This window comes from Pseudorasbora parva, chromosome 1, assembly GCF_024679245.1.
Source record: "Pseudorasbora parva isolate DD20220531a chromosome 1, ASM2467924v1, whole genome shotgun sequence".
Taxonomy (NCBI): Eukaryota; Metazoa; Chordata; class Actinopteri; order Cypriniformes; family Gobionidae; genus Pseudorasbora; species Pseudorasbora parva.
The window spans coordinates 41,534,205-41,561,600 of NC_090172.1; the positions used below are offsets into that span (position 1 = coordinate 41,534,205).

The window sequence follows — 27,396 nt, forward strand, 5'->3', positions numbered from 1 at the left end:
ATTTCATATAAATATAGTCCTGTGTACTTTACGACGAACATTTTTACTTTTGGATTAATATTCTCAAACATATAGACAGATTTTGAACTTTTTTTCCAGAGTTTTAATATTTTTGTAAAAGAAAAAGAAAATATATTTAAAATGACTTTTTTTTTGTCATGAAGTGAAGTTTGACCCTCTTAAAGCCCTGTCTCTATGAAGATAAATATTTTAATTATTGAAAGTCATGATTTTATCTGGTCAACTCGGTTGGTTCTGTGATGGGTTTCCTCTAATGGCGCTTTTCCAGTACCAGTACCAGTACCAGTACCAGCTCAACTCAACACGCCTCGCCTCGCCTCGCCTCGCTTTTTGCTTGGAGATAGTACCTCCACAATAGTACCTGGTCATCATAGCAACGGCACAGGAAATTGTGACATAAACATCTACGCGACACACACCTGACTACCCACACACACAAGACAATGGAGGAAATCGAGTGTATGCTGTTTTCTCACAGCAAGAAGACAAACGTTGTTTCAATAGTTGCCAAAGTTTTTGAAGGTGTCATGAACTGGCTTTTTAAATTATTTTTGTATACTGTTGTCTGAGGTCAACTAATGATGTTACTGTGTTTTTTACATTCAAAAACATCATAACTAATAAGTAATAGGCTATTTTCTACACTGGTTTTGATGCTCTCTCCTGAACGCTGGGTTTTGATGGGCGTGCCGCACTGGAGACTTGGAAGTAAATACCCACGGGCTAGGATTGGATAAGATTCGCATATTTAATGAGCTTCAGCTCCTCTGTTCAGTTCAGTTCACATGAGGGTTGTTTTGAAAGCGTCAACTGGAATAAACGTCTTTATCAAACAAAAACAATGATTTATTTCACATCCACGCGCAATTGATTGGACTATTATTATTCTTGTATTACATACAATACAAAATTTCCGCACGATCAGTCGATATAAGCGCGAACACACACAAAACACATTCGCACGCATGCCTTTCAAATGTCAAGTCAAGAGACAGAACACCGCAGAACAAGAAAGGAATATTATGAGATTCATTGGCCTGCTGACGGGCTTCTGTTTTAGTCTGGAAAACATAGCCCCGGGACGTTGGGCTTTGCGAGCCCTGGCCCATACGTGTCTGAGTCCAGCGTGCTAAAGGTATGTTTCTGTCAGACACGTACACATAGGCAAAACCATCCATAACAATGCAATACTATTACATATAAAAAACATGTTTTACTCATATAAGTGTGTTGCACCATTCCTGTCGAATCCAATATAGAAGAAACAACACTGTGTTTTAATCTTGCAAATCCAGCATCGACCTGAGATTTGTTTACAAACGAGTCTGCAGTGAAATTAAGTGAGCACCACAGTCTTCCCCACGTGAGCTGGAACTTCATTAAAAATAAAGTTCAAACAATAAAGTAATATTATTACAATAAAGTAATATTAGGATCCGAAGGAAGCTTATGCAGCGACTGTTCTTCCACAACCAGGAATAGCGCAATATCTTACTATATTCTTCACAGCTCCATGAGTCGGTGGACGGGGCTACTGAATTAGATGTACTGTAGAGGCGTATTTTGTCGTGCGATAACGTAAAGAAGCGCACACAATCGTTTTCTTTGACTAACAAGGAAGTTTTCACCTCTGAAACTTACAGGATATTTTTATATTACCATGACCTTTGAAATGTCAAAAAGCTCAAGTTGATTTCTCAATTCATCACCCCTTTAAAAATGGCAGGGTTATTCTCTGGGCTATTCGAGGGTTGTACTCTGTCTGGCGCGTGCAATGATGTTGCAATGAATAGTGACGATTCTCTCTGACCAGTCAGCTACCTCAGCTCACTCAGAACCTTGCTGGAGGTGACACGAAAATTGTTTATCTGGAAGAAGGAACAGGTACAACTTTTACACAGTGGAAAAAAAACAAAGGCGAGTTGAGACGAGCCGTGCCTAGTCAAGCTAGTACTGTGTAGTGGAAAAGCACCATAATGTCGCTATGGCATCTTTTAGATTTCATGCTACTCAAGATTAAAATGACAGTTTGCCCCAACACTCTGTATCTCCTTACTCTTTTTATAATACATATACTTTCTTTTTAAACTGTTTTCATACCATTAAAGCCAGTCATTATCCATTCAGTTGACACTATATTTGCAAGAGCAAGGTATCAAAGAGCTTTTGTTCCTAATTATGCTGTTTCGAGATCTGCCAAGGGGCAGGTAGGACAGTCTTGTTGTGATTTAGTGTGGAGAGACAGGAAAGTGCTTTCTGCTCTGTTTGTGACAGTATCAGAACAGCAGGTGAGTGGGCCGGGACTAGAGGTAGTCAAAGTGCTGAGGTGAAGGTGATAATGTGTGAATCCTCCCTCTCCGCAGGTAAAGAAACAAGAGTTGGAGGTGGGAGATCATGTGATCACAGCCAGGCCAAAACAAAAGACTGAAAAAGACACTGGAGTTGTCTTCATGCTTCTTTAAATATAATATTTTCTATAGCAACAAAGAGAAAACTAATAGACTTTTCTCGGTTGACATTTGCAGGACTTCTCCAATCATTTAGTCCACTTAAACTAGTGCAACACCCACATTGCAAAATTCAATCAAGAACAAAGTCCTCACCCTACATTTTTTCTTGCTAATCCATTACACTTGGATGTACGTCACAATACAGAAGATCTTCTTTTTTATTGTGACTTTGATTCCTATATCCACATGACACCTGTCACTGTTATGTTCTATTAGTATCTGTTTTCACGGACTTTTAGTTTGTTTTCATTTGTCACATGGTTCCTTTGTTCAGTTTTCCCGCTCCTCATTTGTGTCATTGGTTTTCAGCTGTGTGTAAATGACTTAGTTTCGTTTGTATTTGCTATTTAAGTTCTACCTCACAGTCATTCTTGGTTTGGTCTTGTTCATGTTAAATTGTGTATTGTGAATGCCTGTTTATCTGCCTTTGAGTCTACTTGACATTAAACTTCATTGAGAACTTTATTAATCTGTCTGCCTGCAAGCACTGTGTGACAACACCGTATCAAATTCCAGTTATTTCCATATTTGTACACATACACATTTCATTCTGTACAATCATAAATAAAATCTTAGTTTATCCTAAACAGCTGTAGGTGTTGCTGATACTATCACATCCCACTATATGCTTTTAACTGGATCTGTATTTTTATAACCCCAATGACCTGAATCTTGTACTAAAGCAAATGTTACATACTGCAATCGACATGCAATGCACTTAACTAGCCTTTTCTCATCTTATCAAATTTTAAAATGTGGAATTGCAGCACTGTTAATAATTCATGATTGTTTTGTTTTTAAGCTTTATACACAAGTTACTTTGGAATAATGTATCTGCTAGATAAATCCCTTCATTATATTCCTGCTAGATAAATTCCTTCAAAATCTTTCATTATATTGCTCATGAAAAAAAGCTCATGCCCTCTAATTTACCTATTTATTTTATCTTTGTGTAAAAAAAAGTTGTTCCTAACCACAGACAGATGTGGGGGAAAAGTGAGAATTGCTTTGTTTCTCACAAGACAAGTGTGATAAGATTACTAGACAAATCCCTAGCAACAACCATTCTCTGTCCCACATTGGTGGGGCTTCCATTGGGAGATCCTGGAAGGAACAAGGAAGTCTGGGAGACATGCCATTTTCCTCATCCAGGAATCAGCCAGCAGGTGCGTTCACATATCGACCAGTGCATTAATTACCAACACTTTTCCTGTTGTTGTACAAGGCAAGGCCCACTGGAGCTTGTAATGGCCTAGATGGCCTCCTGGGAGAATGGGAAATTATGGGAATATCGCATTGCACAACTGGGAAGACACCTGAATATGGCCTCTATTTTAAGCAAATTGTCTTTGTTATTTGTATAACTCATCTGGTATATGAATAATATGTATTAGGCTATAAGTTGTGGTCTGGCAAAGGTTTGTGTTTACCCAGACAGCCTGGTCCCCTCTTTTGTTAATCCTTATTAGCCTCCAAACTACTATGTAAACCTTTGGGAACTGAAAACAGCTCTCACTTTCTTTAATGTACTTGAAGATTGTATTTCATTCCAGTGTTTTATTCATATATTAGCTTATATTTTGTCACTGGATAAACCAAATTGCATATTAAATGATTGATTTATATGAAATACAACAGACACTTGGGGCAAGCATGTACATGGACAAATCATCATCCGAAAGCCTCCAGGGAAGTTTGCCGCGTTTTCCTGACATCTCACAAGGAAGACCAGCTTTCATCGGTTTCATCAGAGCTCTGAAACCGTTGCCATGACAACTTATTCCCAAGACATACACTGTAAAAAGCAGCATCTTGCCTGCCAAGGACATGAAAATATCAGGTGCCTTTGGGAACCAGCGCAAACATCTGCTAGATGACAACAGGATAACAACTCTGTCTCTCTTTCACTCTTTGCGCCGTCTTTGCCTCTCAATCTCATGCTCCCACACACGTGCAGGAACAATAAACATAAAGAATGTCTGAGGCATGTCCATTGTGTGTTGGGTAAAGCCTGCAGTTCATTCAGATGTATGACTCATTTTTTATTATTAATTCAGATGCGCTGAATAGCTGATTCACTGATTGTTGAAAATGCTATGAGGCTGACTTGCTAGATCTGATTCAGAGCACTTCACAAACACTTCACTACATTATTAATCAATATACACTTAATGTCAGGGAACAACTTTAATAATGTTGAAATTATTAAAGGGATTGTTTACCCAAAAACTCGGTCATCATTTACTCACCCTCATGTTGTTCTAAACCTGTATGAGTTTCTGTCTTCTGTTGAAGACAAAATAAGAAATTTAAAAGAATGTTGGTAACCAAAAAGTGGACGGCACCCATTGACTTCCATAGTAGGAAAAAAATACTATGGAAGTCAGTAACTACCGTCAACCGTCTTTTTACCCACATTCTTCAAAATATCTTATTTTGTGTTCAACAAGATAGAAACACATACAGGTCTGGAACAAAACGAGGGTGAGTAAAAGATGACAGAATTGTCATTCTATCCCTTTAAACAATATTATTACGTGCCACATTATTACAAATATTTTGTTCATCTTATTTTATCATCCAAATGAATTAACCTGTGGAACAAAAAATGACCAAACAAACATTTGCTGCATATGTTGGCAAAATGTAAAGATGGAAACCTAATCTTTAAATAGCATCCAATAAATTAATATCTTGTGAATATTGTTTGCCATTAAAATACACATAATCTACAAACAAGTGGTACTGTATGGTCATATTTCTTGTTGGAAAAATAACACTCTCTTGTTAGTAATAGCACACTTTGAGCTCCTTTGTCTCTGGCTTTAAGAAGTTCAGTGCTGTCTAATCGCAGAATAAGTTAAACTGATTCATTGGTTCCTGATCTAAATCAACATTTAACTGTACATCGACATTCCTTGACTCGTTCATCAGTGTCCCGTAGCCTTAGGTGCAATACCCAGATCTTGGCAGTAGTCCTGGTCCATTTTAATCCTATTAAACAGGTATAAAACAAACAGAGCAATCCCGTAATTGTCCCAACCAGACTGTCCTTGTAATTGGCAGACTGCATAAAAGTCTATTGACCATTTGGCTGACACTTTTATCCAAATCAACTTGCATTGCATTGAATATAGGTATACATTTTATCAGTTTTTGCATTCTCCGTAATCAAAACCATGACCTTGGCTTTGCTATAGCCCTGCTGTTTGAGCTACAGCCTACACTACAGCAAATACCGTACACATTACAACAGCTAAAGCCCACTATAAAAGTCTGACAGGACCAAACTAATGCTTAACACATAACACTAAATCATCAAACATCTCAAGTGCTGTCACTCAGACCTCCTGATCAGAATGATGTTATCGGCCTTGTGTGTCTTATCTCAAAGCAGCATGGGCACATAAATAAAGAAAAGCCTTTGCTTTGTGATGTATTCTCTTTAATGTTCTCCCAGAGTGATTAATTTGTGCACGAGCACGCCCGCGGAGTGGAAGGGATCTCACGGCGCGTGGCACAGCAGTATTGCAGTCAGAAGAGCTGTCGATCAATGCTACATGTAAGACGCCTGGAATGACTGCACATGTTTTCCCCAGGGTGACCCAATTTAGTCGCTTTATATAGGCCTATCATTAATGCCACTAAAGAAAATGCAAAGAATAAAATTCAATCAAACACACTGTCAAAAATATAGATAACCAATTGCTAAAATAGTTGGTTTCAATACACTGTAAAAAAAATATTTAAAAAAGAAGTTACCTGGTTGACTTAAAATTTTGAGTTCACTGGAATGAAACAATTTAGTTAATACAATGAACATTTTTGAGAATCGACAACCTTTATTCAAATATTATTAAAAGATTGTGCAAGCATATTGGGCAATTGTGAGTGTTTTATTTCTGATGACGCAGCGAAACATGCCAAATTGTGCTATTTTCATGATTTATCAAATTTTTTGTGGTGCAGATACTATAATATTTTTAGTTTCTATTTATTAAACCAATTTCCTTCATTGTATCAACTCAAACTATTAAGGCAACCGGGTTACTTACTTTTCTAAGTTACACCAACAATATTTTTTTACAGTGTAGCTGCTGACTACTGTGATGAGCTTTCGGTCTTTTAGCAGAACTGACATCCAAAAGCATGGCGTTTCATGATTTAAATAATGTCTGTTATAACAATTAGAAATCCTTTAAAAATCTATATTAAAACAGGTGCAAAGTTACTTAGTATTATCATTTTAAACATATAAATTTCACATACATTATACAATATATATATATATATATATATGATTGACTCATTTATATATATATATATATATATATATATATATATATATATATATATATATATATATATATGATTGACTCATTTATATATATATATATATATATATATATATATATATATATATATATATATATATATATATATATATATATTTATTCGAATAATTAATTAATTTTTCATTTTCTCTTATTGGGTCACTTAATTTTACCTAAAAAAAAATAAACAATAAAGAGGTCTTTTTTATTAAGAGGTTGGTTAAGCCCTAATTACTTTTGGTGGACAAATGTTTTTTTTTTTTTTTTTTTTTTTTTTTTAAATGTAATAATATATTTCTATATCACTGCTCGTTTTCAAGAAATAATAAAAACGTCAAAATATTTATTCAAAAATATTCTGGCTTCCATTCCTTTGCCTTTATTTTTTACAATCTCCGGACAGTTATTGAATATATATATATATATATATATATATATATATATATATATATATATATATATATATATATATATATATATATATATATATATATATTTTTTTTTTTTTTTTTTTTTTTTTTTTTTTACTGCATTTTTAATTTTTTTTAATAATGTTTTAATTAGGGCTAACTAATAATATCAACTCAAGAAAACGTTCAAATAGACAGGCTATTCTTATCCAAATGCAACATGTGCTTGGATATGTTACAAATAGTGCCCAGTGCTAAAGACAGGGCTGCCACTTTAAAACGTGTTCATAACTCACCCTTGCATATTTCGAAGAATAGGGATCTTCAAAAAGCGCCCAAACACGACGCTGCCAACGTTGCCACAACCCTACACCTTTTGTGTCAGGTGAGTCACCGAGGGCAAGGCGTTTGGTCATCTCAAGTTCCTCGTCTCCATCCCCTGGATCACCCAAAACTTCGGTGTCCATATCATCGTTGCCCATTTCAGCTGGCCCACCACCGAAACTGTCCAGCGCCTCTTCGGCCTCCCGGTGCTGCCGGTACGTCATCCAGCAGCAGGGCTCCACATCTGTCTCATCGATGCCCCAAAAGGCCAACTCTTCCTCATAAAGCGGGCCACAAACATCAGCGGGGCAATGCAACTTGCCAGTCCTATAATAATTGAGAATGTGTGCAAAAACTCCGGGGTGGCGGTCAAAGAAAAACTCGTCGATCTGGGCGTCATAGTCAAAGTGACTGTGGGCATCGGGCTCGGCGAGCCAGGCTAAACGAGTGCCGGGGAGAGTGCGCAGGGTGCTGCGGTAGGTCTGGTGTCGAATCCCTCCCACGTTAATCACAACACGGTCTTTCTCGTCGCCCTGGCCCATCTCGTCGCTTAGGCATGTCTCGAGCACGGGCCAGGCATTAAAACGCTGAAAGACCCGGAGGATACATGTGCGCAATTGTTAGGCAACGGAAAAAGGAGACTGGTATGAATAAACGCAGAAAAAACAGGTGCGCAAAGGCAAGACAGCTGCATGAGATCGGTGCTTGAGCGTTTGATGTTCTTGTCAGGTGAATAAAAAATTGCCCCAGATGCCAAGAGAAAATGAGAAAATAAAAACGTCAAACAAACCAAATGCAAGAAGAGGATGTCATAAATCTGCCCTCCACACCATCGGGTCCAGATGAGGTGCGAGGCTGATGGCTTGTGGTGCACCGCTGGTGGCAGAGTAATGCGTGTGTATGTGTGTGTGTGTATATGTATGTGTGTGTGTGTGTGTGGTTCTGAACGGACAGCTCCAGGGCGCACGCTTTCCCTCCTCTCTCCAAAACGAGACACATGCACTGCCCTGATTCCCAGTAGACGACTCCTCAAATCCGACAGAGTGGAGGGATCGAGGCTACACAGAAACGGTTACATCTTAAGCGTCTTTTCGATCTGACATCAGGCGTTTTCTTCAAAGAATGTCCAGATCCCCATGATCAGAAGCCGTTTGTTGACGATCACGACAGACATCTAAAAAAAAAAATGTTTTGTCACTGGATGTGTAGCTATACTTGCATGAGACGTCAGCTTTTAAGTGGAAGAGGAGGGGTCCTTTAAAAATCTTCCTTTGTCTCCACAATGTCCAGTTTGGCGAGATCCCGCGTTGGTTGTTCAGAAGTGATTGATCGTATCCTCTTTATTTCCTCCATATGAATATTATGTTCAGCCTCCTTTTCCGCGCGTGCCTGTCGATGAGAGTGGAGCGAGACTCGTCATTCCTGCGGAGAGACAACATGAGCCTTCTCTAGAGCCCACCGACGCGCGTGCGCAATTGCTGAGTGGCTCAGTCCACGCGTGCACGAGATCAGATATTGGGATGTTTCGGACGGTGGAAAGCTCTATTCAGAACGGCATGCAATATGAATCAGAATATAAAGCTTGAAAAAGCACCGCGCCATGCTGTTTTCCATAATTATACCGTGTCTGCAATAATGTATTATATACGGAAAAACATGTTTGTATTGAAAATGTATGGAGGAACATATTTTGTGTGAAAATAATTTATAAAAGGGATTTATCTTATTTAAAATTCTTAAAAATGTATGAGGTGACAAGGAGGCCCCATGGGTAAAAGTCTCATCAGCATGGAGCTAAAGGCACACAATAATACAAATGCTTTCACTAAAATAATATGATTTTAATAATGTCTAAGGTTACTTGTCCAAAACAATCAATTTAGCAAAGTTTGAACTATTTTCTGTTGATAAATTAAATAATATATTTTTTATTAATAAATATATATGAAAAATATAGAAACAAAATAATGAATAAAAAAGAAAGCATTGAAGGAGATCCCATAATAATTTCAATTTACAATAGTATTTAATATAGATTTACAATAGTAACAATACATTTTATTTTCTTATATAATATGATATAAGGTTTTTTTTTAATCTGATGGTTTCATTATAAATATGGTGATTATCTCTGTGGACACCAACTTAATATATGATACTATACAATCTGAATCTAACCATGTCATGTCAATAAATGTTAAAGTCGGTCAGATGTTTATTATCATGGTAAATGGTGCCTTTTGCCCAACAGCAGGGGGCCTTGCTTTTTACCCCAACTACCCTACTTTTACAAGTTATTGCAGAACTGTTGCTTTAATTACCTTAAACAAAAATGTCAAACAAGACCTTTGTTTCCAAATATATTCAATCATTTTAGCGATTCTTAATTGTTACATAAATCTACAACATTTTTTTTACAAATTTAAATACTGCTCCTTCTAAAAAAAATAGCATATTGTTATAAAGTTCATTATTTTCCATAATGTAATGATAAAAATTAAACTTTCATATATTTTAGATTCATTGCACACCAACTGAAATATTTCAGGTCTTTTATTGTTTTAATACTCATGATTTTGACATACAGCTCATGAAAACCCAAAATTCCTATCTAAAAAAATTAGCATATTTCATCCGATCAATAAAAGAAAAGTGTTTTTAATACAAAAAAAGTCAACCTTCAAATAATTATGTTCAGTTATGCACTCAGTACTGAGTCGGGAATCCTTTTGCAGAAATTACTGCTTCAAGTTGTCAGGCCAATTGAGCACAGTAATACCATGGTCAGTAAACCATTTACCAGTGGTTTTGGCACTGTGAGCAGGTGCCAGGTCGTGCTGAAAAACCAAATCTTCATCGCCATAAAGCTTTTTAGCAGATGGAAGCATGAAGTGCTCCAAAATCTCCTGATAGCTAGCTGCATTGACCCTGCCCTTGATAAACACAGTGGACCAACACCAGCAGCTGACATGGCACCCCAGACCATCACTGACTGTGGGTACTTGACACTGGACTTCAGGCATTTTGGCATTTCCTTCTCCCCAGTCTTCCTCCAGACTCTGGTACCCTGATTTCCAAATTACATGCAAAATTTGAGCAACAGTCCAGTGCTGCTTCTTTGTAGCCCAGGTCAGGTGCTTCTGCCACTGTTTCTGGTTTAAAAGTGGCTTGACCTGAGGAATGCGGCACCTGTAGCCCATTTCCTGCACACGCCTGTGCACGGTGGCTCTGGATGTTTCTACTCCAGAATCAGTCAACTGCTTCCGCAGGTCCCCCAAGGTCTGGAATCGGTCCTTCTCCACAATCTTCCTCAGGGTCCGGTCACCTCTTCTCGTTGTGCAGCGTTTTTTGCCACACCTTTTCCTTCCCACTGAGGTGCCTTGATACAGCACTCTGGGAACAGCCTATTCGTTCAGAAATTTCTTTCTGTGTCTTACCCTCTTGCTTGAGGGTGTCAATGATGGCCTTCTGGACAGGGTCGGGTTGGCAGTCTTACCCATGATTGCGGTTTTACGTTATATAACGTAAGGCAAAAACAGATCATTACATCCTAGGGACAACTTATAGGGTTGTAAATGGACCTGTAAAACTGTATCTGGACAATTTTTGCCTTTAAATAAGCCACATACCCTCTATGCAGATATCAGAGAACAATTTACATATTGTTTCAAATCATTCTAGGGCACCTTTAATAGAAACTTTCATTTCTAACACTAATTTGAATGTATATGTTTATTTGCACTTTGTTTTACAGTATGTGCATTTATGTATTGCCTTTGCCTATACTTACAGTATACTGAGGCTGGAAGTATACTATAAGGTAACAACACGGGTTAAGGTTATTTAAGGACTGTAAAATAAAGTGCTACCTGTTTATATGTATCAGAATATCAGTTCACTAAATGTCAGATAACCATTCAGGCCTTGTAATATTTGAAAAGCATCAAAAGACAGAAACTTCCAATCATAAAATACTGTGGGTACAGAGAGTATTCAGACCCCCTTAAAATGTTCACTCTTTGTTATATTGCAGCCATTCTCTAAAATCATTTAAGTAATTTTTTCTCATTAATGTAGCCTACACATTGCACTCCATATTGACAGAAAAACAAAATTGTTGACATTTTTGCAGATTTATAAAAAAATAAAAACCCTTTTAATCTAATACAGCCATGGAGCCTGACAAGCTAGACCCACATCAAGATGTTTGGTCTGGAAACTCCCCATTGACAGGGCTCAATCCGAGGGGCGGGATAAACGGTTGTCTTTCAAACTCCCTCTGTACACAATTTGATAGCGCTACAACCAACCAGAGCAATGAAGGTGAAGCGGAGCTAGTTGAAATATTAAACTTTCGCCGTATCGGCAAACCTCTGAACACATCTTCCCTTTTTAAGAATGGCTTCAGTGCCGTTCTTTGTTCTTTTCTCAGAGAAAAGCTTAACTCCAAGTCTTCCAGAGTTGCAGTCAAAGCTGATTCGACAGACCAGTGTTCGCCAGCTATTGGGAATGAGGAGATGTCGTCACGACACCGCGCCCCGCCCCCTTCCGCCATTTTGGGAGGATGGTCCGCCAGGTATTGGGTTCGGACAGAGACTGGAGAAGAGATATTCTGATGATTACCATGTAATCCATAACCTGGGTGCAGCAACCAAGAAGGCTCTCTCCCGCATACATTTTAATCTACAGGGAGGCTGTTGAAGAGTAAAAGAATCAGCTGAGCGAAGAGAACGAGACAATGTGTACAGGGAGACTAACCCTGGGTCTCAATCGGCTCCCTAGTTCAATAGTCAGGGCACTGATGACGACATAAGTCAATGGGCTGACTCCCTGATCAGTGCCCTGACAACTGAACTGGGAGCTGATTGAGACGCACCTTAAGTCACAGATATAAGAAGAGGCTATTCCATGCATTGCTTTGTAAGTTAATGCAAGAGCTTTAAAAACGATACGCGACTGAACAGGAAGCCAAGGCAAACTATGAAGCACGCCTGTGATGTGTGGACGAGATGAAGTGTACTGGATGTAAGAACGTGTGCTGCTGAATTCTGGATAAAATGTAATCGTTTGATTGATTTAGCAGGTAACCCAACGAACAGTGCATTACAATAGTCAATCCTGGAAGTCACAAATGCATGAATAAGTCTTTCAGCCCATGATACTGCCACCACCACTTCACTGTTGGGACTGTATTGGAGAGGTGATGAGCAGTGCCGGGTTTTCTCCACACATACTACCGCTTAGAATTAAGGCCAAAAAGTTCTATCTTGGTCTCATCAGACCAGAGATTCTTATTTCTCACCATATTAGAGTCCTTCAGGTGTTTTGTTTTTTTAGTAAACTCCATGCAGGCTTTCATGTTTCTTGCACTGAGGAGAGGCTTCTGTCGGGCCACTCAAAGCCCCGACTGGTGGAGGACTGCATTGATGGTTGACTTTCAACAACTTTCTCCCATCTCCCGTCTGCATCTCTGGAGCTCAGCCACAGTGATCTTTGGGTTCTTCTTTACCTCTCTCACCAAGGTTCTTCTCCCCAATAGCTCAGTTTGGCTGGACGGCCAGCTCTAAGAAGGGTTCTGGTCATCCCAAACGTCTTCCATTTAAGGATTATGGAGGCCACTGTGCTCTTAGGAACCTTAAGTGCAGCAGAACTTTTGTAACTTGGCCAGATCTGTGCCTTGCCACAATTCTGTCTCTGAGCTCTTCAGGCAGTTCCTTTGACCTCATGATTCTCATGTATTCTGACTTGCACTGTGAGCTGTAAGGTCTTATGTAGACATGTGTGTGGCTTTCCTAATCAAGTTCAGTCAGTATAATCAAACACAGCTGGACTCAAATGAAGGTGTAGAACCATCTCGAGGATGATCAGAAGAAATGGGCAGCACCTGAGTGAAATATATGAGTGTCACAGCAAAGGGTCTGAATACTTAGGACCATGTGATATTTCAGTTTTTCTTTTTTAATAAATCTGTTTTTCTGTCAATATGGGGTGATGTGTGTACATTTTATGAGGAAAAAAAAATAACTTAAATGATTTTAGCAAATGGCTGCAATATAACGAAACAAAGGGGTATGAATACTTTCCGTACCCACTGTATAATTTTTTAACCCACCATTTAAGCACATTATTGATGACTATAAGCCTGTTTTCAGTTCACAGTTTGCTGTGATCTGTTTCTTTTTCGAATCATCATTCCTGACAATTTAAAGGCAGATTACAGTATGTGCTTAGTCTCAGAAAACACATAATGGGATTTATCCCAAATTATCCTGTTCTGTTGAAGGGGTAAAGCAATTAGGCTTCTAAGGATAGATAATGTCCACTCACACTAGTGGGTTTTTGGTGCGGGGTCCCATGGGCATCACCTCCCTCTGTCAGAAATCCATTAACCCGTTAGCATGTGTCTACTGCTTGTACATTTATTATGATATAATAATAATAATAATAATAATAATAATAATAATAATAATAATAGTAATAAAAGAATAAGGAAAGATCTCAGTGTTTGAAATTACTGAAATTATCTTAGTATAGGCCAATGCATTATATAAAATAAGTATTTCATAAAATGCTATAAAATAAATCTGTGGCCTATATTCGTATTGTAGGCTATACCTTTAGATTTACCAGCTTCTCAACTGGTCACTGGTCACTGTGATAGGATGCTATATATTAAAAAAATTGTGACATCTAGCGGCAGAGAGTGATCATTTTTATTTGTAAATATTCTCCCCAAAGTTTTTCTTTAGGCTACATGCGTAAAACATGATGCTGCTTGAATTGTTGCACTTCTACTTTCAAAAAGTGTAAGGTGTAACTAACATTAAATTAAGACAAACATGTATTTGATAAAATATGCATATCAAAATGTATTTGAATGACTTATGATATTTTACCATTATTTTTTACAATAATGGCCTTTATGAGAGTTGCCCTTTTTTAAACAAAACAAAGATAGCTGTCTTGTCCCCCAAAAAAAGGGTCAATCTCATAAAGGCCAGTGCAGTGCATCCAGCTTTTAGCCTGACATGATCATACTCAACTCTAGTCAGAATATGAACTGCCCGACCTAAACAAATTGTGGGCGGGGCTAAGTTTGGCTGGCATCCAGGCTATCCAGCTTTACATTTCAGCTGTTTTCTTTTTAGCCACAAGATGGAGACATACACTCATTTTAGAACGCAAGTATCCTGTAATCCGATTTATACCCATGACATGCCATTATCATTTGATATTCAACATAGAGCATCGATATTATAACATCCCGAATCGATTTTAAACGCGGTGTGACTTAAGCGCATCAGAGGATAAAAGAGCACACTGTATTGTCATTTGTAAATAATGAGAAAAATCGAAATGTTCAGAAATAATTTGGAGGAATCAGGCAGCTAATCTATTTCGAACGAATATGTAATCTAGTAATCAGTAACATTATATGTATATATTAAGTCCTGAATATTTTAGTAGATTTTATATGGTGTTATTTGGCCGTGTTTAGGGGGACTCTCTAGGGGGGAGGAAACTGGGTGTTGCCCTTTTTTACGTCGTCAAGCAGCAGCAGCAACACACAAGGAGATTGGAGCTCAGTCTGCGCGAGCACTGCGTAACGGCGGCTTCATCGAGACACCTCTTCGCTAGGGCAAACATCTTCCAAAAACCGACACCATGGGCGTTGAAGGCTGCACGAAATGTATCAAATACATGCTCTTCTTCTTCAATTTCATCTTCTGGGTAAGTGGTCATTCATTCTGTGTCATTTGGTCCTGTGTCTGGCCTGAGAAACCGCCATTGGTTTTCTGTATTAACAAGACTGTTTATCCTTAATGTTTTCCGTCAAGAACAGGAGTTTAAATCGCCGACTTTGACCGCTAATTTTGATTCATGGAAACGCAGATAAACTAGTTACTTCTGGTGGGCTATGACTAATTCGCTAAACATGAAATTGTTTTAAATACAGATGTTTTACGTAACGTAGAAGAAGACAAATCGCTAAGACAAAACGATAAAGTTGGTTCGCGGTAAATTGGGTAAAATGCTATTTTTCGACCTCAAGGCGAAAATAACGGACATGGGGCGGAGGAGTCCAGCAGCAAGATTTCATCACAGCTCTTTTAAAAACTCCACACAAAGACTAATCTTGTGTTTATTATACCTGTCAAACTTAGTATTTTATTTTTCAACAAACAATTTTAATTTAACAAAACTACGCTACTAACTAATATTTTTTCAATTCACACTTTTGGCGACACATTGAAGTAATAAAATAGCGCAGTAATAAAACTGGTGTTGTCTGGCCCCTCCCACTCGCTGTAGTTTGGAAAAGAAGCTGGAAAAGTGAATGGCAATAAAATATTCCACCATAGCCAGAATCTGTTGAGAGCTGCTCATGCCAGTGTGTAAGTCACATTAGTCATGTTGCCTTGCCTATTTGCCTTATTTCAATTCAAAGCACATTTTACTCATTTTCTAAGGAACTTACCATTCTATATACCGGTAGCAATCATTCATGACGCAAATGTCTCATCTACAGCTCTTTCATAAGCTGTTAGTCATGATGACATTCACAATGTCCTCTCAAAATGTCTGGTTGATTAATTAGGTCTCAATTTACATTTTACATTAAGTCTATTGGTAGGTTATTTTAAACCAAAGAAACAGGAGAACTGATAACTGCATTGATAATTTTATAAGACGGTATCACAAGTTGATAATTTCTAAATCTAAACTTTTATTCTTTTTCTTCTCAGAAAGTGGCATAGTGAACATTACCAATGGAACTCAATACAGTTGCAGTGTTTAGGCCTGCTGACACCAAGGACGATTACTATAAAATTGTTTTCAGAACTATTTTTTTCCCCAGTTGATGAATGATGAAAAAAAAATTATCCTATAAGAATCCACCGGCCTTTGACGAGCTTGAACATCTAAAGTGACAGACGACAAAACTGCAGTGCGCACTTCTGATAAAGAAAATGTTATTGTCCGTTGGTGTGGATGCAAATTTATCACTATAGTTATCTTAAATGTTTTTGCTTTTGGTGTGAATAAGCCTTTAGGCACATTGAGAAACAATTGGGATAAAGCAAGAAACCAACATCAACTATAAAACACAAGCATATTTCCCCCCGCTCGCTAATGGGTTTAACACCCATGCTCATTTCTCTACAGGCCCAACAGGTGTTGAGAGTGAGACCACTCATGTGTAAATGAACAGGGCAAAACAGCAAAATGGCTTCTTACTTTGAGGAATTATGCTTTGAGAACCGACCCATAGAGACGGTGATGGAAAAATACCTATAAAGATGGTGTTAGATCTAAGAGTCCATTGCCAAGCCCAGGGCAAGTTTGACAGTAAGTTGTGGTTAATGCAGAATGGGTGCGGGGGTTCGACAGAAGGTTTGGGCCTTCTACTTCTGTGCCTCATGCTTTGACATGCCAGACATTCTACAACCACCTCACATTGGGTCATGGGTCAAAAATAGAACCCGCACAAGACTGCTGGCAACAGACGGGAGAGGTTTGAAAGGGGGCTCTATTTCTAAGACCCTTAAACAGGATGATAACAGTGTCTGAGAGATAGGGAGAAGTGTGTATGGGAGGGTAGATGCTAATTTTGTCATCATGTTGCAGGAAATATTAAGAAACATGTTGGTGCAAACAGTTCTTCTTTTTTTAGAATAGCCTTCTCAACCCAGGGCATTGGCTTCTGCGTGTTTTCCATTAACAATGCACTTATCAAGGTGAAAATTAGTTCATGGCTAACTTCTAAATAATAATGCATGAGATTTGTTATTAAAATTCAGAATTTTTACATTTGTGTATGAGTTCACAAACCTTGTGACTGTCCTCCATTATACGTTTCCCTCAGGATCACACTTCCTTCCCTATCAGGAAGGTCATACTCAAAATATTGTAATGTTCATAAATGCACAAAAAAAAAGAAGTAGTATTTTATGTAAATGAACACCAGCAAAACCTCTAGTAGGTCACCAGTAGGTTTTTTGTACACATTTCTAGTGAGTGGCTGGGCAAAAATGTTGTCCAATAGCAAGACGAGTTTCAATCAGTTTCCTCCAACAGTGATTCAAATAAAGCGGTTTCAGCTGTTAGAAAATGACACCGATCAAACCATTTCCTAATGGAAAATAAAAGTCTACTTTTTTTCTCATTTGAGAAGCTTTCACAAATGTCACAATCGGGAAGGCAGTAGGAAATTTTCAGTTCATGCTAATTTAGTATTGATTATTTGCACTCTGCTAAATAGTTTGTTTGCACTTACTGTGCATACAACAGATTAAACCTGTAGCATTTATTCAACAAGCATTTTATGATTCACGACTGCAATGATTGAGGAGTCACTATCCATGCTATTTATGTGTAAACAGGCCATTTGATGTTTTAATATTCGCAATAAAATGACAAAAAAAGTTGTAATTCAATCAGTAAAAGTTTCTGTGAGCATACTCAGCTTTTATTTAAAAGCATTATTGCATGGATTGCAATATTATTGCCTGTAATAGCTTGTAATGGGGCCAAATATCCTGTATTACAAATAGATTATTATTAAATTAATCCTTGTGTATGTCTCTACAAAATGAATGGCATTTCCTGCCCTTTTCTGTATAAATTCAGTTAAAGTATGGAAACTGAGATGGGAGGATGCCCCCAGATCACCCCCAACAAGAATTATGGCTTATTCTGGTAATAACTCTCCATGACACCTCTGGTCAACTGGAAACTCCAGTGTTTAAGGGAATCTCTGTTTACTCAGATATTCCCAACCTCCTTATGAGTAAATGTAATGTGGAATCCACCGAGAATGGGTTGCTCTTGAAGTGACAGAGCTTCTCCATGAACCATCACTTAGAACCTCTCCCTTTGGCTGGCCCTCTGTTTACTCAGTTGCTAAGCAGTGGCTGCATGAGCTCTGGAATGATGGGCCTATCTGGCCTTTAGAGAGAGTGAGAAAGACCGAAAGAGAAATGGAAAGAACTCTTTCTCTCACACGTTTACCCTCTAGAAAAGATTTTTCTCGCCTACATGTGTTTAGCTGGAATGTTCATTTTTTGTTTATTATACAGCATGCAAATTATTAATTTTACAAATTTAGACAAATAATAACAAGACAAACAAAAAAACTGTAGATAAAACATTGTCATGTTTGTACAAATTACATTTTGAGTTAGATTATACTTTTATATTTTCAGTACTAACATTTTAGTTTGAATTTTAGGGTTCTTCCTTTTTTTGGCTATCACCAGACCAAGCTCAATTTAAGATTAAACATTGGTCTGAGGAGTCTGCTCTGTATTTTCTACTGCGCAAGAGGCGTGATCAACTGGCATTATTCAACTGACTCAGTTGGATAGTCCTTAAACTAATCAGACCACAAAAGAAGCATGATCAACGGGCAACGATCCATTGCTTCTCTATCCGTCAGCGTGTTAAACCCACCAAAATCGTGCCAGGTGGATAAGCCAGTCTGTGATTGATTCCCGCAAAAGTGTAACAGAAGCAGGATAAATTAATGTACAGGTTTGCAGGGCGAAATCAAATCGCCGGCAGATCAGGCCGGATTTATCCAGTCTAGTCCTTCCTGGTATGCGGTTACATTTTGGCTCCATAAGTGTTGGGGTACATGATTTTCATGTTTTTAGCATTCGACCAAAATAGTGACATGTTTAACTATTAGGAATACATATTGGTCAAGATCAGGGACTAAAAAATAATAATAATTATGGGTAGATTCATTGTTCAAACTCTGGCCGTGAAGGTGTTCAATCCTGTTAGGGAGGGACATAGCTATCACAAAATGTTAATATTGTAAATGTTAAACAATAACAAGCTTTTCTTGGATAGTATATATCCGTTATGCCAGCCTAACTTCATTTTGCACAGTTGAAATCCAGCAGAAAAAATACATTGTCATTTCCTGAAAATGGTATCAATGGTATTGTGGTCTTTTTTGAAAGTGATGGTGGAAGATGACTTTAGGGATACAGTTACTTAAGAAAATTGTAAAAAAAAAAATAATAAAAAAAAAACACAAAAAAATATATAGTTTTTCATGATTTATATGTATGATTAGATGCAGTTTATAGCCTAGTCTAAAACATAATCGAAAAATATTTCGAGGTTTTTATCATTTCATGGTTTATATTTCTTGCAGATCTTTTCTGGCTCATTTTAGAAAAATTATGAGTAAATAAAGCATTGCGACAGGAAAAGTCACTCAGGAATGACCCTAATCTTGTATTGAGATTTTGTCATTATTATTTATTTATTTCTATTTAGCTTTAATTTATTTCAATTTTAGTTTTAGTCATTTTTAGTACTTCAATTTCAACAACTTATTTCAGTTAGTTCCAAAGGCAACGTTTCTAATTATGTTTTTTTTATTTTTTTTATTAAATCTAATATTTATTTTTATTTTAGCATTATTTCATTTAACGGAAACCTTTTTTGATAGTTTTAGTTCACAATAACATCAATGTTATAAATGCTCAAATTGGAAATTTGTAATGGTGGGAAAAAACATTTTGAGAGAAGAGAAAGTGCCCAGTCTTTCCTCGTGATCCATTATGGGGGGGTGTAGCGTGTAAGATCCTCACCAACAAATGCTTTTTGGTTTGACTTGAAGCAAATAACTGTGGCGATGCAGCTGTTCGCATATGTAGAACTGGTGCGACTGTTGGAATCTTGATTGGAAGGGTTAGCAAAACTAGAAAAAAGATAGGAAGGAAGTACAAGTCAATTGTTTTCACAGCCATGGCTGTGCGTTCTGCCCATCCCAGCATTCCTGCTAATGGTCTTTGCTCTGTCTCACATTCCCGTTACTCTCCCCTGTGCGGTGTAGCCGGATCTCCTTGCGTCTAACGGCACCCACCAGGTTCTTGGCGGTCTCCAGTGCTCTTTATCTGCACTCTGCATTCCTCACAGAGCCTACGCATTCCTGACGCAATCCAGCTGCTCTCACAGGGCCATGCTCTTTTCTGATTTGACAGTGATTTTGCTGTAAATAAAGCCGTATAAACAAAGCCAAGTAAACCTCTGCTGCTTGTCATGCAACTGCCCCTCCCCCGCCCGAACCTTCCCGCTTCTTATCCGCTCGCGCATACAATACCACACATTGTAGCACTACTTTAAATGGTCTTCTCAACTGCCTCCCCCCATTTTCTATCTCTCCCTCCCCCTAGCCGCAAGAGTCCTCTCTTGTGAATATGCCATGTGTTTATGGGCCTCCCTCAGCTGAATGCTCATCACTGTGAGCCATGTAAAGAGAAAAGCGGACTGAACCATACTGCTGTGGTGTACAGTGATGTTTTGATATTCTTAACCCTCGACACTGTGGGCCTCTAGATGGGGTCTGTAACAAGATCCCTCCCTCCCCCCTGCCACACAGAATGTGTCTCTCTTTCTCTTTGTTGAATGGAAAATAGGCAGACTACAAGAGATAGATCCGAGGAGACTAACCAAATGCGTCCACGCACCACTTTAAGTGTCGAGATGAAAAAGAAAGTTGCATATATGTAAAAGCTTAAAGATGAGGGAGAAAAATGACATGTATAAATTTCACAAAAAGCCTCGCTGGTTTCTTTGGTTCTTTTAATAACATTGACCAAATGTGTTTAAGTCACAGATTTTCTCTTCCTGTTTTTCTGGGTTTCTTTAGCTGGCTGGTTGTGTAATCTTGGGGGTTTCACTCTGGCTTCGTCATGACACTAAAACAAGCAGTCTTCTGGACCTGAAGTTTGAGGGCACAGAACCACCCAGCACCTTCTACATCAGTAAGTACATCACTTTTTGTCGTTCCCATTATTGCCCTCTTTCCTCATTTAGTCTGTTGTTTTACATCTCATTCCTCTGTCACCCAAACTCTTGAGTCTTGAGTGTCACACATATATACGTATAAGGAGTGTGACAAGATCTCGTGCCACGAGATTTCCTCGTCGAGTTGAAAAGCTGTCTCGCCTGAAGGAGGGTGAAGTCAGGATAGAATATGCCAATGCTACGTTAAGACGAGCGCTGTTATGAATGGGCGTGTGTGTAACGTAGTAAAGCGCTCGCACTGAGTGTGTGTTACGAGTGTGTATTACATGTTAGTGGACTAGACCATGGCAGAGGATTCGTTGCACAGCAGAAGCGCCAGACTTACATTTTTTTAAATGCAAATTCAGCAACACCACTCCATATTCACAGAGGACACAGGATCGCGAAAATTTAAAGTGAAAGTAAACAGGAACGTGCATTCAAACGTGATTTCCATAAGTTACTACTGTTTGACATTCATTACAAGTTGTTTACGGTAGTTAAAACATTTCTGCTTTAATAAAGATACATTTTCAAGCATTTTCCAAAGTTTCTCATCCACACTGAAATGTCGGAAAACGCTAAATTCACCTTACTGCCCATGCGTAAAACCTTCTGGCAGGATAATTGTATTTGCCGAAATATCTCACCATTCGCTGATGCATCCAGGTCGCACTCAGTCACCATTATATGTTTGGTCCTAAACACAACTCGTGTTATGCCGCAGGACAGCAATTTTAGGTAAATTTTCTGTCATCTTTGCAGCACTGCAAAATGTTTTATAAAATATACCTTTAGTAACAGTAACAGAAAATAAGTAGCAGATAACAGGCAAAATAACGGTATAACCATACATGTCAGTCCAACATGCGCTGCGACTGAACATGCATCATTGTTTTCAAATACCTACATTTTCACAGTCTGCGCTACAATGCGAAAACTGCATTTTCAAACATATCCACTTGGGAAAGCTCAATTTTTGCAGGAAAATAACAGAGAAAGTGTGAATGGAAGGCCAAAACAGATGCGTTTTTCAAAAAAAGATGCATTTTCAAATCTGTGAACAAGGCCTTAGTTTCATCCCTAGTTGTAATGTTTTCAGTGAGTTAACAGGCACACTGCAACTAAGAATAATAAACACAACAATGCTAAACAAGAATGCTGCTCTGACAACCCAGTCAGGCCCAGTGTACTATTTAAATGGCACAAAGGTCCATTTTATTACATTTTATATAGTATTACAATAAATTAAATTAAAAAGATGAAAGAAAGAGAACTTTACTTTCAATAAATATTAATGGTGCCCTAGAATGTAAAATTGAATTAACCATGGTATAGTTGAATAACAAGAGTTCAGTACATGGACATCACATACATCGAATCTCAAACATCATTTCCTCCTTCATATCAAATCTCGTTCGTGAAAAATAAAACACCACAGAAAAACAGGCGATTCTCGACATAAAGCAAAGTTCAAAGCTGTGCAGGGGACATGGGGACTTTTCCTACCCTTCCTACTGAACAAAACTCTCAACAGGCATGTTAGACCTATAGGCTATTTTCATCAACAACAACACAACTCAGGAGATAACTATGTTAGTTAAAGGTCCACTGAAGTGCTTTGGAACATGCCGCATTATTCATGTTAGCAGCTCCTCCCCTTTTTTGAAACAGCCAATAGTGTTTCGTTAATATTCTGTTTGTCTAGAGCGCAAGAGCGGACCTTTCTCTGTTTGATAAATCCAGTTTCCTCTAATTGTTTACCATCATATTCTCCTCCATAGCGCTTTTGAAATGCAGCATTCTGTGCAAAATTCAAATGGGTTGATGTGTTTGTTGTCAGCGCGGACTCGCACATATGATCTGCGCTGCGCTCTCGTGTCTGTAGTCTAAATTTAGACCAGAGCCGTTGAGGTGTGTGCACTGAGGCGGTGCGTGAAACTAGGGCTGGGCGATATGGCCCAAAAAAAAAATCCCCGATTTTTTCACCAAAAATTCGATTTACGATTTAAAACGATTTTTTCCCCCTCCTACTTAAAATCAGTCTGCAGATGACAAAGAAATAGTTCAAAACAAGTTTTAACTTTATTTTGTTTAGGTAAAATTAAATATTTGCAGCTTGGTAGAAGTGCCACCTGGGGTGCAAAACTTTCAGCATGTGAATAACCCCCGACTATTCCACAGTTTAAATGGGCACCATATCTTTTGCAATATACAGTATACATATCAAAGGTTTATGAATTGATATGCAGATAAAATTAACTTTTATTAACAACAGTAATGTGCAAAAAAGTATAGGGAAAATTTAAATGTAGCCTAATGCTCTTATTAAATATAGATTAGCATTGTTCTTCAATAGTCTCACACTGAACTGATCGACAGCTTCAGTGATTATTAAAGGAGCTCTTTGCTTTACTGTAATTTAGTCACAATTTGAAGAAAAGTTTAGTTTTTCCTGAGACTGTGACTTCGTACTTTCCATACATTAGGGAGTGAAAATCGCTAATAAATCAATAAGTGCTCTTCTGCTGGTTATAGTGGTGGGCATTTCATATCTTTTTTAAAATAAAAATGCTACAAAATGGATTACACATTTAAAAAAAATAAACTAAAAAAAAACATTCGACTATTTCTTTCACAAGACCCCTTTAAACTTTTAGTTTTACAAACCATCACATTAAAAATAACATTACAATCGGATATCTAGAGCTTTGAAGTGCTGGAAATAAGTGTGAAGCTCTTGAAAACCATTGGAAAGTGCTTGAATTTCAATCTCAAAAGGTTGTACGAATCCTGAGATAAATAATGACAACAACAACATTAAATCCATGTGGTTTTACTACAGTACAATCGTGGTAAATGTTGGTGTTTTGTGACTGAAACCCCTGACCTTCGCTCAGCTCTGTTTGATCTGATATCTGTGGTTTATAACAGAATTCTGCGCCGACCGCTTCCACTAGATCACAGTAGCAATGGTGTGTTGATTTAAACGGTCTCTCACTGGATCACCAGCGCTTTGTATCGTGTCTGTCACGAGATTGGCCCGTGTGTGAGCTCGCGCTGCGTTCGTGTCAGCGCAGCTTTAAATGAGTATAGCGCCTACCGCGGTTCCGTTCAGACTTCAAACACACTTTGCAGCGGGGTATTGTTAATTGTTCTGTGAAAAACTGAACCAATTACGAATGACACGGTATGTTGTTAGACGCGATCCTTGTTGTTTGTGTACCTCTGTGGCAAACGCGCGCGGGGAGGGCTGAGCCATTACGGGAGCTCAGAGGGGAGCGTCGGCGGATTTGAAAGAGAAAACCGATTTTCATTCACAAAAATCGTCGTAAACTAAAAACTCGAATTAATTCATAAAATCGATTTATCGCCCAGCCCTACGTGAAACTAACATGAAAACAGACTTCATTCGCCTCAAATGAAAGCATATTTACACTTAATTGTTTCCTATCACATATATAGTGTGCTATGTGCCTTTCACCATGTAGAAATTAGTAAATGTGTGTAAACAACTGACCGATTTCAGCCGCAGCTTCAGCAGTGTAAGTGAGCGGGCTTTAGATTCTAGAGAGCATTTTGATTGGCCAAAAAATGATTTGACGTGAAAGTGAAGTCTGAGATTCGTTTTAAAAGTAAATGTAACTTTACAAATTAAAAAGTAAATGTAACTTTACAAACTTAATTTACAAAATGTAAATTTTGAATGCTTATATCTCCTAAATGCAAATTTTGTCATAGTTTTGGAACATACCAGTTTATTCATAAATTTAAGGCTTACACAGTCATACTAAAAGCCAAAAAACTTAAATTTTGATTTCAGTGGACCTTTAAGTTGCTTTGTAAGTTGTTAAGTTGAAACGGTAGTAATTTGACATGGCATCGTCAATTTGTTAAAAAAAAAAACCCTGTAGACTACTGTACTGTAAAAACAACATATTTGTGCGCTAATGTTACCCAGTTCGCTGTTTAGAGTTTGTGATTCAAAGTGAAGAAGCTATCATTGTAAAATGAAACGGTGACGCTAACGCATTACACTGATTCAAATGTTTTTAAAATGCTAAAAACAAAGTTGTGACTGCTGACAAAATGAGTTAACGTGTAAAGTTAATGTTATATGCTAGTTCACATGTAGGCTGAAGTTATAGTACTGACGTTACGTTTTGCTGGTCTTACTGAAAACGAAGACTAAACTTACCACTCAAAAGCGTCCATTTCCAATCTAAAAACAATTGGTTGTTCCTCAAAATCTTTATCTTCATCAGAAACAGGATCAAACATAAGGTCGGATGCATAATCTCTCCATGATTTACAGTATAAGGTAGATGTGTGTGTTTATATTTTTCTGAAAGGAGCCTCAGTGAAACAGCCAATCAGATCCGAACTCCACATTAATATTCATGACTCTTCCAAATAAGGCAAAAACAGAGCATTAAATCCTAGGAACAATTTATAGGGTTGTAAATGGACCTGTAAAACTGTATCTGGACAATTTGAACCCTTAAATAAGTCACATACCCTATATGTAGATATCAGAGGACAATGTAAAATATTGTTTCAAATCATTTAAGGGCACCTTTAAGCTCACCAGATAACTGTATTGGTGAGGAGCTGCGAGCCTGCAGCAGTGACACCCAAATTAATTTAGCAAATAAATGCTAAATTTAGTACTAGCCTTTGAGACACCTTTAGGTTTTAAAATGTTCTGTTTAGTTTCCACAACAGTACAGAGGGTTCCATTTGTTCACAGTAAAGTAAATCAAACATACATTTTTCAAAATACAAATCTATAGATCAGTTGGCTTCATGGAAAACTGATTGGTTGGTTCACATGGATATTTGTGAGGTCAAAGGTTACTGTCAAGGACTCTAACAGATGCACAAGTGAGCTGTTTCAGGTGACGAGTGGCGACTGTTAATAGCCATTTGTTTTTTCAGGAAGGCCTTGTGCCTGTTTAGGCACATAGGTTAACAACTGGGTAAACAATTCTCCAGTTCATCTCAATTGCATTATAAGAATATTTATTGAGTAATGGATTTCGAGAGAGAAATGTCTTATCTATACGTTAAGTGTGAGCAAAACCTATTTAAAGTCAAATGAAAATTGTCGTGATTTATTAATCTTTTTTTACATTGTTACGGATTTCTTTTATTCCAGTGTATTATTATTGTATTGTTATTGCAAAATGTGCTGATTTAAATGTGGAACCAAGGTGGGCTTGATATAGTTGAAGTTTTGTTGAAATGGTAAAAATGACTTGAGAGAATGAGTTAACTGACTGGTATGCAAGTTATGTTTTGCATGGAGGCTATTGTTTTCCAGCTATAGTGATTATTATATAGATTTTTTAGACGTACATTATAGCTTACAGTTATTATATAGAATGAGTCTGTATTAATGAATCTGTATTTTTGTTAACGTTCAATAAAAAAATACTCTTATATTTTAACATTAATAATATATATTATATATAAAGCCACATTAAAAATATTTTTTGGGTAAAATCTTGGCAAATCAAATAAAAATCTGAACTGGTAGACCAGGCCAGCAACAACCACAAAAAATATTAAAGCTGCGAGCAGCGATGACGGGCCCAAGCCGGGGGCACCGCCACCCCGGTGGCATCAGCTTAACTGTGCACAGCAGGCCAATAGGCATTTAATATGGGAAAAAATAAATAAAGGGACTATGTCAAAGTCAATTGAATTCACCTCATTAACTGCAGCAACTGGTGCTGCTATGACCAGGAACCACAACACTCACATCTCTGAGATCAATTACATTTTATTCTTTAATTTTATGTCAGATGATGTCAAATGTCAATTTCAAATGAGTGCAGAATACTGTCCAAATGCTGAAGTTGTATTATCCTTACACTTCTCTTAAAAATAAATTAAGCCAAATCACAGAGACCGCAACAATGATTTTAATATCAGTGTCAGGTAAGAGTAATATGCGTGCATATAATTTATGGAAGTTTATTATAA

General features: G+C 37.7%; 2 protein-coding genes across 5 annotated transcripts in view; one reads left to right on the forward strand and one right to left on the reverse strand.

The window, feature by feature from the left end:
* The window catches only part of kcnc1a (potassium voltage-gated channel, Shaw-related subfamily, member 1a), a 58,731-nt gene extending 49,650 nt beyond the window's left edge, over positions 1 to 9,081 (reverse strand). For 2 of the 4 annotated variants that reach the window (XM_067440902.1, XM_067440883.1), the window contains exon 1: positions 7,572 to 9,080. In XM_067440902.1, coding sequence (XP_067297003.1) covers positions 7,572 to 8,141 — 570 coding nt within the window. In that variant the 5' untranslated portion in view covers positions 8,142 to 9,080. Of the gene's footprint in view, positions 1 to 7,571 lie in introns of all 4 variants that reach the window. The other 2 variants (XM_067440895.1, XM_067440885.1) reach the window with 2 other exon arrangements.
* A 6,079-nt stretch (positions 9,082 to 15,160) lies between these two features.
* cd81a (CD81 molecule a) overlaps positions 15,161 to 27,396 on the forward strand; it is a 48,909-nt gene continuing 36,673 nt past the window's right edge. Inside the window, exons 1-2 of the mRNA XM_067440913.1 lie at positions 15,161 to 15,330; positions 21,272 to 21,386. Of these exons, the coding sequence (XP_067297014.1) occupies positions 15,265 to 15,330; positions 21,272 to 21,386 (181 nt within the window). The 5' untranslated portion in view covers positions 15,161 to 15,264. The remainder of the gene's footprint in view (positions 15,331 to 21,271; positions 21,387 to 27,396) is intronic.